Here is a 13532-nt window from a genome sequence, read left to right as displayed (position 1 = left end):
GTGGGAACAAAGGCATTATGCTGGTATTAGTGTAAAGTCCTATCCCTGTAGTTAGATGCATAATAAAGCAGGACATGAGATAAGCAATTTACTTACACCAAATGTTAGGGACCCCTAACTGTGTTCTATAGAAAAATGACAGCCACTTGCTGTATTTAACTCTGTGCTTAACCTTTGTGATTGAGACAAGATATATAAGGCACCCAAATATATTTGATTTTATTCAAATCAAATAAGCTGGTGCTCAGATTCCCAGTCATTTAGAAGGAAGAGCCACACCCTTGAGGAGGGATGAGAAGGAAAATGGAGTGGCACACTAAGTTGCAGTAAGTGAGTGAGGTTACTTTAGGATCCTGAGTGTTTTAGTTACACTAAGGGCTACAACCTCTTTAACACATCCAGTCTCCTTCATTTTGCCTTAAAAATAAAGGCAAATCAAAAATAAAGGGGATCGGGTGAAGGTAGATAGTAGGTTTTCAGAGAACAATGTCAGAATGCTATGGTCTGAATGTTGTGTTTCCCTTACATTCATATGTCTAAATTTTAACTCCTCAGGTCTTCATACACAGGGCCCCTGGCAGATGGTTAGGTCATAAAAGACTCAGTGTCCTTTAAAAATAGGTTTCCCGAACCGGGCGTGGTGGCACACTCCTTTAATCCCAGCACTCAGGAGGCAGAGGCAGGCAGACTTCTGAGTTCAAGGCCAGCCTGGTCTACAGAATGAGTTCCAGGACAGCCAGGGCTACACAGAGGAACCCTGTCTGGAAAAAACAAACAAACAAACAAACAAACAAACAAAAAATAGGTTTCCCAGAGTCAACTCCTCTTCCATCATGAGGACACATGGAGAAGACAGCATCCATGAGGAAGAGGGTCTTTACCACATTGAATCCTCTGAGGTCTTGACTTAGCCTTCTCAGCCTCCAAAACAGTGACAAATAAGTAAATCCATTTCACTTGTTTAAAATGTATCCAGTGTGTGTGTGTGTGTGTGTGTGTGTGTGTGTGTGTGTATGTGTGTACATGAGCACACACATATGTATTACAGCATGTGTGGGAGTCAGAGGACCCTTTGCAGGAGTCTGTTTTCTACTGTGAGTGTCACAGGCATTAGCCTCAGGTCATCATGCTTACCAGCAGGTGACCTTACCAAGTGTCAGTACCCCAAGATCAGTCAAAGATGATAAAGAACTTGGACCTCATTAAAACAATAGATTCCCCAGACCCATGACAGAGCTACTTAATCAAAGTATCCAGGGGCTGCATTTAGACACCTGAACAAGCTCTGGGCACTTCGACTCCACTCCACAGTGTGGAGAGCCTGCTGGAGAAGAAGAAAGTGAAGCGCATGGGTTGCCTGCCACTGAGACTCACTTTGCCTCGGTCGAAGTTCTGGATGATGGTGAGGTGCAGGTGCTCCTTGCGCTGCCACTCGGTCTGCATGGGGTAGGTCAGGAACTCCCTGAGGGGTCGATCAGACCACTCCAGCAACTCGTCATACAACAGGAGGGTGTAGGCAGCCTCTGCAAGTCAAGAAAGAAGACACAAAGTCAGCCAGGACCCCAAACCATTTCCTGATAGGCATGGCCCCTGGTTGAGGAATGGGGCCACCCACCCATCTCAGTCTTTTAACCCAGAAAAATGTTCAAAGGACAAAAAAATGGAACAGAGACTGAAGGAAGGGCCGACTGTGGAACAGCCCCACCTGGGGATCCATCATGTCTGCAGACACCAAACCCAACACTGCTGCCATGGTCAAGAGGCACTTGTGGACAGGAACCAAGCGTGGCAGTTCCTGGGGAGCTGCAGCCACCCACTGACCAATGAAGAAGCCAGCCATTGACCAATGCAGAGGCATATGCTTGGAGCCAACCACCAGACTGAACTCAGGGAACCTGGTGGGGGAGCTGGCAGAAGGACTGGAGGAGCAGAGAGGGATTGCAACCTCACTAGAAGAACAACATAGGCTGGCCTAACCACCCAGTTCCCCCAGAGACTAGACCACCAACCAAAGAGTGTACCTAGAGGGATCCATGGCTCCAGATACATAGATGTAACAGAGGAAGGTCTGGCCTGACAGCAACAGGAGGGTAGGCCCTTGGTCCCAGGGAGGTTTGATGCCCAGAGTAGGGGGATGATAGAGCGGTGGGGCTGGAGAGTATTGGTGGATGGGGGAGCACTCTCATAAAGGCAAAAGGGAGTGGGAGAGGGCAGAGGGTAGAATGGGAGGTTGGCCGAGGGTTAACTGGAAAGTGGGATATCATTTCAGATGTAAAGGAATGGAATGATTAATAGTAATTAAAAAAAAAAGAATAGTTCCCCAAACTCAATACTGAAGTATTTTAAGTGCTTTTAATTCTGAACTTAATAATATCAGGAATACAAGGAACAAGTTAATTAACAGTGACTTCAGTGACAGAATCATTAGTGCACTGGATTGAATCTTTGTGTTTCTATTATAATCTATATCTCTCTTCTGTTTTTAGTTCTCCTTGTGTCAACATTCACATGCTCAGGGCATAATTAACCTGTTCAAGAAAGTCCATGTTATAGGCAATTCAAAGATGTAGGGCAGACATGCCATTGTTTGCAGGGAAAATCCGTACGTCTCTTGGAAAGTAGGAGTCTTTCGAAAGCAAGCTAGCTAGGTAGCTAACTAACTAATTAACTAACTGTGCTGGCCAGTTTTATGTCAACTTGACTCTAGCTACACTTACTTTGGAAGAGGAAACCCCAACTCAAAAAATGCTCCCACCAGACTTGTGAGTGGGCAAGTCTTTGTGGTCATTTTCTTGATTGATAGTTTAATACCAGAGGGCACAATTCACTATGAGCAGTAATACCCTGGGTGGTGGTCGGGATGGTATAAGTAAGCAGACTGGGCAAGCCACAGGAACGAGCCAGTAAGCCACACCCCTCCATAGCTTCTGCTTCAGTTTTAGCCTACTTCAGTCTCTGCCCCAGCTTCTGTTGATGATGGACACAGGAGATCCATTCTTTCTTCATCAACTTCCTTTTGGTCATTATTACAGCAAGAGAAACCAGAAGAAGCTAATGAATTTGCTAATTAAGGAACATAGGTTTTTCTTTGAATGATAAAGGGCTGTGAATTTGAATCTGGAGCACAGGAGGGTGATTCAAAATGTAGCCAGGATTTAGAAAGGGGCAAAAAAGGACCTAGTCATTGGTGATTTTAAGAAGTCTTGGTAGTTGCACAGCTCTTGAGTTGAGTTCCAACCTCAGCTTCAGAGGAATAGAGTGAGATGTATTGTGGTCCAGGCAGAGCCAGGTATGGGAGTGTCCTCAGTGTACTTGCCTGGCTACTTGTTGGTTCCTTTCTTGTGAGGATTAAATGTGAGATGGACAGGGTTTCTTACCAAGGGTGAAAAATGGGTGGAAACGGAAACAGCTGAAATCATAGAGGCTGCCATGGGAGATGCAGTGAATGTGCAAGAATCACAGTGAAGACATTTTAGGGACTGTGCTGTGCTTGGAAGAAGTGTCTAGCCAACCGTGTTCCTGTCTTAGACCATGTGGGTCTATACCAACTGCTCCTAGGTTCTGTTTCTTCAAGCCTGAATAACTCCTATGTTCTACTAATGACCTACTTCAGGGGTCGCTTCCCTTGTTCTCCTATCCCTTGTTCTTCTCCCAACACTGCAGTGCTTGAAAGTTCCTCAGAGAAAACGGAGCTAGTCTCATCTCAGGATTAAGAGAACAGAGGCCTGTGTGCTCACAGACGTGCCTGGAAGGACACAAAGGGCCCTGATGGTCAGATTCATAGAAAGAGAGAAGGAAAGGAAAATTAGTGTTTAACAGGAAAGCGTTTCAGTTGGGGAAGCTGAGAAAAGTTCTAGGGTCAATGGTGATGGCACAGACTGCACACTTAACAATCATTATGGTAAAAAAGGGCATGTGACATATACCCCCAAATTAACAACAACAACAAACAACAACAAAAAGTTTCTAACCTCTTTACTACTTCCCAGATATGTTCATCCTTAGGAGGGCAGGCATAGGTGAGTGGTACCTGGGCAAGTCTGAGAAAGTAGAGATGCTGACTGGTGACCAGAGGAAGCTGAGAAATGACTGCTAGTGTCAGAGAGAGGTGGCAGGACAAATCACAGCTGCTTGAAGGTGACCATCCACAGATGAGAGATGCATGCACGCTGAGGGCACTGTGGACTGTGCTGATCAAGGAAAAGCGTGCACGCCTTGCAGGTGTTCCACCCCCTCAACCCCCTACACAGCTGGTTTTCAATAACTCAAAAGTTTTAAGTGTTACTGTGGGAGCTGATGCAGATGGGAGAGGAATAGATTCTAAGGGACAGAGAGTTTAAGATTCCAAACAAAGTACCACTGCATGGCTTACTACAGGCCATCTCATTATTTCCACAAGCATACAGAGAGGAAGGCGATATACAAAGAGAAACAGCACAGAAGGATAGAGATGAATTGGGAAGGCAAGGCGAACACATAGAAGGCTGCAGGGAGGTTAAATCATTTTGACAGTGTAAGGAAGGTTCTCCTAGCAATCTCCCTGTTTTCAAGGACGCATACAGAAATGAGGACATGTGAGAGAAAGGATGTGAGGGCCAGCGAGATGACTCCGAGGTAAAGATGCTTAATGTGCAGGCCTGGTGACCTGGGTTTGATCCCTGCAACCATGGAATGGCGGAAGAGAGAACTGACTCCTAGAACTTTCCTGTGACCTCCACACCCACATGGCACACAGGCGCCATAAATAAATACATTAAGTAAGATGTTAGATGGGAGGAGCACATATTGATTATGATTTAGGGAACATGGAACTTTGAGCAAATAAAGAAAAAGCACCCATCTCTGATATCTTAGACAAATCTGGACTTTCTTGAAAAACCAAAAAACATCTGTGCAGACATTGAATAACTTTTGTCAGCTTATTTTCTCAATTCTTACTTTTATCAGTTTTTAAAGTAAAACAGTTTACCCTACTGCATTGTTCTCTCATGATTCAGGCATTATCAGCACTGAAGGAAACCCATCACACCAGGTGTTAAAATTTAATTGATGAGCACATTCATTAGGGATGCACTTATTTAGGTCTCATATCCCTAGTCTCTCTCCTAGGAGCTGAGAAGACTAAGAACGAGAAACAAGAAATTCATCCTTAACTGGGAATCATCTGTCTGTCTAGACACATGCACACCACCATATGTGTGTGTATGTATGTTTGTATGTTAAATAATAATACATATTATATAAAATATAACTAATAAAAAACATCATGATAAGTGCTTTAAAATAGAGACTATGGGGTTGGAAAGATGGCTGGCTTGGTGGTTAAGACTGCTTGCTGCTCTTCCAAACCACCCTCCTTTAGGTTCCAACACAGACATAAGGCAGTTCACAATTGCCTGTGACTCCAGCTTCAGAGATCCAATACCCTCATCTGGCCTCTTCAAGTACCCATATATTCATCTCTCTCTCTCTCTCTCACACACACACACACACACACACACACACACACACATATACCATTTTTAGAGAGAGAGAGAGAGAGAGAGAGTAGAGAAAGAGATGTTAAGATCAGTTCAGCCATGGATAAAGGATGGTAGGTGTGGAGTCAGTAAAGGAGCCTGAAGGAAAAGAACCCCAGCACAGGAACTACTTTGAGGAGAAAGAATCCGTAGACCTCAGCGTTCAAGCTGAGGGAGGCTCCAGACTGCAAACAAATGCTACAGAGACAGTGGGACCAGCTAGAGGCCTTAAAGGCATGTTACAATTCTCGAGATGTTACAGAAAGGACTTCTTCACTCCCTTAGAGACCTGTGCTAAGGCCCCAGTCAAGAGTTCCCTGGTAATTTAAAATTTTCATTAATTTTGTAACAGTGAATTTGTACTGTGCTGTTCTAAATTAATACAACCCTATGTGATTTAAAATAAAATTTTGTGTGGAAGAACAAAAAAAAAAAAAAAAAAGAGTTCCCTGGAAGAACACTGGGGCAAAGCCCTCAATTTGTCATTCCCAAGCGTGCAGAAAGGATTCTGATTAAGGTGGAGCGAGCACCTTCCACTCGACTTTCCCCAGTAATTAAGGAAGTAAGTAATCGCTTCCACAGAACATGTGAGGTGCTTAGCGGATCTTGAAAAGTAATTAGGAACAAACAGAGCAACTAGGAAAAGCCACTGCTGAAGATGATCACGATGTGTTTGGTTGCCTAATTTTATTTTCTTCTTTTTATGTCTCCTGTCTCAGACTTTCTGCAAATGGGATCAATCACAGGTCCCGGAAGACCTTTTCTCTTAAAGAGCTGGGACAGGGTTTCCGGTGACACAGAGCTCTTAAACTCTCTGGCTTCTTCCACCTTCCAACCTCAGCTTCACAGCCAGAACACTAAGAACTGGGAGTGCCTGGGCCACGGGAAGAATGGGGAATCAGAGAGAAAAAGGAGTTTGAGAGAGACATAAGTAACACAGTAGTGCAGACCATAAGCAAAAACTGGAGACCCGCCTTGGGTGGTGCACATGCAGAGAACTGGAATGTAGTACCAAGGTCTTAAAACTCAGACATTAGAATCACAACCTCTAGATGGTGGCACAGGACCTGAGTTTTAAACATAACTGGACTGATTGCCAAAATTAAAAATAACAATTTTGACAGAATGCTGAATCTCGTAACATAATGTTCAAAAGGTCCAGGATGTAATCTAAAATTACTTGGCATTCAAGAAACCACAGAACTAAATAACTATCCAAGGGAAAAAGCAATTAACAGATGCCAACCCCAAGATGACTCACATTTTGGAATCTTAGACTAGGAAGCAGCTATTGAAACCATGCTCCATGTAGTGAATGTGAACACTCCTGAACAACTGAAAAGGTGAATTCTTTGCAATAGAAACTGAAGCTATGAGAAGAAAACAACAACACGAAATTTTTAGAATGGAATAGTCGCAAAATAAACATTTCAGCGGAGAGACCCAATTCCAGTCAGCTGAGTGAAGATGACAGAAAGCATCTGTGGGCTCGACATAAAGCAAAGTTAACTAACTGTCCTAAACCATGGACAGAAGTGAAGTTGCAGGGGGCTGGGGGGGGGGTAGGGGGGATGACAGAGTCTCAGGACTCAGGGGACAATGACCAGAGGCCAAATACTCATTCCACGGCAGTCCTAAAAGAAAGGATTGGTATGTAAAATATATTTTGAGAAGATAATGCCGAAAACCTTTTCAGATTTGATGAAGGGAATAGATTTCTAGATCCGAAGAGCATGGCAATACCAAACACACTAAGTTTTGAGAAAACCATGTCTATGTATGTCATCATCAAACTACCGAAGGCCAAATAAAAATGCTCAAAAGCAACCAGAAAACACCATACAATCAGTCATTAAAAGATTATATACCTCTCACCACATGCAGGAAGTCCAGGAGATAATGACAACACTTTTGAAGTGTAAAAATGAAAGAACCATTCACTTAAAATTCCAACTACAGCACACATGGCTTTCAGAGATGAGGGTGTGGTATGGTATGGCAATGTCCATCAAAGCCCCATGTGTTAAAGCTTGGTCCTGGGTTCGAGAGAAAGCTCAGGAGTTAAGAGTACTTGTTACTCACACCAGTCAGAATGGCTAAGATCAAAAATTCAGGTGACAGCAGATGCTGGCGAGGATGTGGAGAAAGAGGAACACTCCTCCATTGTTGGTGGGATTGCAAGCTTGTACAACCACTCTGGAAATCAGTCTGGCGGTTCCTCAGAAAATTGGACATAGTACTACCGGAGGATCCAGCAATACCTCTCCTGGGCATATATCCAGAAGATGTTCCAACTGGTAAGAAGGACACATGCTCCACTATGTTCATAGCAGCCCTATTTATAATAGCCAGAAGCTGGAAAGAACCCAGATGTCCCTCAACAGAGGAATGGATACAGAAAATGTGGTACATTTACACAATGGAATACTACTCAGCTATTAAAAGGAATGAATTTATGAAATTCCTAGCCAAATGGATGGACCTGGAGGGCATCATCTTGAGTGAAGTAACACAATCACAAAAGAACTCACACAATATGTATTCACTGATAAGTGGATATTAGCCCAAAACTTAGGATACCCAAGATATAAGATACAATTTGCTAAACGCATGAAACTCAAGAAGAATGAAGACCAAAGTGTGGACACTATGCCCCTTCTTAGAATTGGGAACAAAACACCCATGGAAGGAGTTACAGAGACAAAGTTTGGAGCTGTGATGAAAGGATGGACTATCCAGAGACTGCCATATCCAGGGATCCATCCCATAAGCAGCTTCCAAATGCTGACACCATTGCATACACTAGCAAGATTTTGCTGAAAGGACCCAGATACAGCTGCCTCTTGTGAGACTATGCCGGGGCCTAGCAAACACAGAAGTGGATGCTTACAGTCAGCTAGTGGATGGATCACAGGGCTCCCAATGGAGAAGCTAGAGAAAGTACCCAAGGAGCTAAAGGGATCTGCAACCCTATTGTTGGAACAACATGATGAACTAACCAGTACCCCGGAGCTCTTGTCTCTAGCTGCCTATGTATTGAAAGATGGCCTAGTCGGCCATCACTGGAAAGAGAGGCCCATTGGACTTGCAAACTTTATATGCCCCAATACAAGGGAATGCCAGGGCCAAAAGAATGGGAATGGGTGGGTAGGGAAGTGGGGGGGGGTATGGGGGACTCTTGGGATAGCATTGGAAATGTAACTGAGGAAAATAGGTAATAAAAAAATATTGAAAATTAAAAAAAAAAAAAAGAGTACTTGTTCTTCCAGTAGACCTGACTCCCATTCCCAGGATTCAAGTCGGGTGGATCACAACCACTTGTAATTCTAGCTTCACGGGATCTAACACACTTCTCTGTCTTTGGAGGGTTCCTGCACATGTACAGCATTCACTCACACATATACAAGCCCATAAAATCAAAATATTAGAGGTAGCATCTTGGTCCTTCCATCAGTGATGTGGAGAGATGGCTAGAAACTGTAAGAGGTGGGGCTTGGTGGGAAGGTTTAGGTTATCAGTGTCATGCATGAAGTGACTGTGAGGCTCCTTTCTTCTTTCTCTTGTGTCATAGAGAAGTTAGGTTGTACCAGGCACTTTCCCCACCATTATAAGCTACTTTGCTACAAGTCCAGAAGCAACAGAGCCAACTCACAATGGACCAAAACCTTCAAATCCCTGAACTAAAACAAACCTCTCTTCTTCATCAGTTGATTATCATATATACTCTGTTTCAATAACTGAAAGCTGACTACTACAAAGGGCAATAAAGATATCTTTACATGGAGAGAAATGTAAGAGAACATCACTATCCAATCTCTTAAGCAGTAAAATTCTTCAGGGCAAATAAAAATGTAGGGAACCCGAGAACTTCACAAATGGAGAGTCTCAAAGTAGCCAGTATCTTAGTAAACACAGCGCTCTTCTTACAAGTTCTTTACAATTGGTATGACCACTCCAGTGAACACATACCCCATACTTAACACATATCCTACAAGTACAGCACAGAGTAGGGGGTCTATAAAGACTCCATGTTTAAATTAAGACAGCAAACCCCGAGTGCAAGCGTGTTGAAATGAGGTATGTACTCCATAATGCCAAGGGCAATCTCAAAACAATCATGCATACATAAAGTAGAAAATACAGCACTAACAAGCATCCACAAAATTAAAATTCATTTAGGGTTTAGAAGAGAAGTGCCAGAGTCTTCATCCCTAACTGTGAAAGGAAGAGGCGTTACCATAGCAAATGCATCAGTACCTAGCTCCCTTCCCCACCTTAGTCCCCAGCACTCTGACCTGTGAAGTTCTGCGCCTTGAGATGCAGGTCGTAGAGTTTGTGGATGTAGCGGATATACATCTCCTCCTTGTTCAGCTCCGTCTTATAGAAGTTCTGTGAAAAAGAGCACAGACCTGCGTGTTTCCTCAGTATTCAGGCACACACACACACACACACACACACACACACACACACACACGCCCTTTTACACTGTTGAACTTCCATGCCTCCAAGTCAAGAGAACACATGCATTTTTTTCCCTCCCGAGTATTGTTTTAATAATACAATGAGGAGACTAAATGACAGCGACAGATTTTCAACCTGACACTGTGTTAAACATCTGGCAACTAGTGGACAAGCTGGGAATTCTTGGGTTATAATCAACAATTCAAATTTCTTCTTTCATTCTCTTGTTTTCTTTTTCTTCTAAGACAGGGCTTTGTATGTGGCCCATACTGGCCTTGAACCCACAGCCCGATACTTCTGCCTCATATTCTAAGAGCTGGAATTACCACTATGCCCAGTTGTTCTCTTGTTAGTTTCCATTATTCTTAGTTTAGCTGTCAAGTGGGCAATCAGCCTATTTAACTAAAATATTAAGAAAATGTAACAAATCACCTGCATATTTAATATGCTGGTTGGCAGCAAGGACATTTTCTTTAATTTCGTGTATACCTTTTTCTAAAGAAAGAAGTCTCTAGGACATAAAGATTATGGAGTTTTTCTTGCTAGGTGGGGTTGCACATGCCTTTAGTCCCAGCAGAAGTCAGGGGCAGGCAAATCTCTGAGTCTGAAGCCAGCCTGGTCTATAAAATGAGCTCCTGGTCAGCTTGGGTTATACAGAGACCCTGTTTTAACAACAAACCAACCAACCAAAAAGCATCTCTCTCTCTCCTGTGGGTTTTTGTTTCATTTTGCTTGTTTTTGTTTTTGAGACTGGTCTTAGTATGTAGTCCTGGCTGGCCTGGAATTCATTACTCAAACTCCCAGGAATCCTCTGCTTCCCCCATGCTGGGAGTAAAGCACTCCTGGCAGCTGTATTAAGTTTTAATGTTTCTTGTTTATGTTTAAAACACAAACCAGAGAATTTTATGTCTGCTTATTATTATGGAATGGGTTTACCGGAAATATTAAATGAAATAACCTTTTTATTTATTTATTTTTTTACAAATCTTAATTTTACTAAAATTCTCTAAACTATTTTACCAAGTTTTATAAAACTCCAGTGTTTACTACCTGGATATACAAGCTGCAGGTACATTATGACGTCCCTGCTTCAGACACATGAAATGATAACTTATTGATGTTGGAGCTGATGCTACTTAGGATATGAAGGACACAGACTAGTGCGGGAGGGGGTGAGGGGGACGGATAGCTATGCACTTGAAAGAGTGACAGGTTTCTGAAACAGAAAATGCCAGGAGTCCTATAGGTTTCCATAGCTGATGAGTCAGTCAGGAACCTAATGATCAACTCTCAAAGGCGCTGTCTGCCCATTATCTGACTCCTGTGCATTCTTGAACCCAAGGACTCATATACTGTGTGGGCACTGACGCTAACTTGAATGCATTATTATTTCCAACATTGGCTCTCTCCTTGCTTTTCATTTCCTGTAGATCCTGGCAGTCTTTAAAAAGCCAAGTAAACAATGCTACTCAAACCTCCCTCATTATCATCAAAATCATTTTAATTAGCAAGAATTGTACCATAAACACAATCTAACAGCCCCACAGCAGGTTTTACATTATTAAAGGACGATCTGTTCTAATAGTTTTCTGTTAAGAAGCTGCTGCGTTCTTTCAGAACAAAAATAAGCGATCACTTTGTAAATGAATATTCCTCCTTAAGAAAAAAAAAAAAAAAAAAAAAAAAACCAAAGCCCGACATCTCCCCAGCTGGCAGATGACAATCTCTCACATATGTCTGCTAAAAACTGTAACACAGAGAACAAAATAATAATTATAATTCCTCCTGTTAGTCATGTCAAATAGTGTGCACTGTCACCAACTGTGAGTTAAGCTCTGACCGTACACCAGCAGTTAGAGGCCCCCTGGCAGGATCTGCTGCTGACCTCACAGGGAGGTAGTGACGGGAGCCATATTGCCACTAGCAAACATACAAAACTTTCCATTTGGAGTAGGAGCTAAAGAGATTAGCTTCAAAGTGATAAAGCTGGGGTTTTAAGAAGGCTCCTCGTGCTGGTGTGCAGTTGGAACAGCTTTTTCAAAGTGCTCACCTTCTCTGCTCTTTGTCACACTCCAAAGCTAATGGTGTCAGGCTCAAGTAATTACAACACGGCCCCTGATTTATGAGGTTTCCTTCTTATTCCCCATAGAAGACAAGAAGGAACACAGTGCAAACTAGTCATTCTTTGACCAAAGGAAAGGGCCTCTTCTGTTGGCCCAGCTGAGGAGACAAGCCGAGGGGGCTGCATTACTGTGTTCATCTCCAAAGAGAAGGAACTTGGGAGAGGAGATGAGGGTGACAGGGTTCCTTAGGAAACAGTAAATGTGTCTGCTTTGAGGTTATACGAGTGTTTGTGCCTGGGCTGAGGATTCAAACCAAAGCTCACAGAGCACAGGGCATATAAGCAAGGACGTGGAAAGGGCTGAGGGTCCTGATTGTGATGAAAGAGAGACGAAAAACACTGAGGAGATGGAAGGCTGGATAGAGGGAAGGACTGTGCCGAGCCGAGAAAGGACTGTTAGAGGAGAGGTCATGGCTAGCACAGTGGGTGGGCTGATAGCCGCTCACTGTTGGTTTTAAGGAAGAAAATTATGTAAGTATGTCGGTGTGAATAAGATGCACCCTCACAGAGCATGCTTAGGGCTTGATATTTTTAGGGGCTGGTGATGGAGGTAGAGATGTAACAACTCATTAAAAAATGAGGAGGAAGAAGTGGGTGTGGTAAGGAAAGATAGGGTCACGAGCTCAGAAGTGGAAAGCAGCACAGCAAAAGATTAGGGCAACAGAAAGGTAGTGGAGTCAAAGTTGAGAGATTTGAGAAGGGACTGAAGGGACTGAGTGAAAGAAAACAGCAGCAGCAGCAGCAACAACAACAACAGTAAACCCATTCGGCTGAATGCAGGGCAGACCAAAAGTTCAAGGTTCAGACAAAGCACAGATGCAAAGGTTTCAGGACATAGGGCAAGAATGACAACGACAGTACAATGTTTACAACAGACAAGGACGTTTCATGTGCTCTCAGAAATACAAGAGAAAAAAAAAAAAAAACCCGGAACATTCACAGGTTTAGAACTGCAAGAGGTCATTCTTCAGTTCCAAATGAGATGGAGGAAAGCTAGTAAAAGCATTAATTCACCAGATAGCAAAATACAATAATTAATGTCCAATGTAGGACTAATCTTTCATGATGAAATTCCAATCTACTTAATAAAAAGGGAGTGATACTTTTTTTATATATAAATTTTGGTTGGTCCAGAGTAATTATGATTTAGACTCCTGTCCATATAGCTGTCATCTATGCATTGCAATGCAATTCTTTGCAATAGTGCTATTATGAATTCAATGAGCAGGGGGCAGTGAGTGAAAAGCATATTAAGCAGAAAGTTTTCACAGGTTAGAAAATAAGAGTTGAGTAATTGTTATGAAAACATACAATGATTGTGAGGGAGAGGAAGAAGATGGGCAGACAGGAATAGTCAACAGAGAAATGAAGGGACTTCAATGCCGATATTGTGCTTTTCCAAGAAAAGCATCTAGACTGAGTAAGAAACT

At 42.9% G+C, this 13532-nt stretch overlaps 1 protein-coding gene across 7 annotated transcripts in view; it reads right to left on the bottom strand.

Moving 5' to 3' along the window:
- Dock4 (dedicator of cytokinesis 4) overlaps positions 1-13532 on the bottom strand; it is a 408217-nt gene that overhangs the window by 38426 nt on the left and 356259 nt on the right. For all 7 annotated transcript variants that reach the window (XM_029484743.1, XM_029484744.2, XM_029484748.1 and 4 more), the window contains 2 exons: positions 9815-9908; positions 1375-1523 (listed from right to left, as the gene is read on the bottom strand). In XM_029484743.1, the coding sequence (XP_029340603.1) occupies positions 1375-1523; positions 9815-9908 (243 nt within the window). The remainder of the gene's footprint in view (positions 1-1374; positions 1524-9814; positions 9909-13532) is intronic.

The sequence above is a fragment of the Mus caroli genome, unplaced genomic scaffold, assembly GCF_978045245.1.
Source record: "Mus caroli unplaced genomic scaffold, Mus_caroli_1 scaffold_14, whole genome shotgun sequence".
Lineage (NCBI taxonomy): Eukaryota > Metazoa > Chordata > Mammalia > Rodentia > Muridae > Mus > Mus caroli.
The sequence above is the reverse complement of the archived record's forward strand: the minus strand, read 5'-3'. Positions and strand labels throughout refer to the sequence as shown.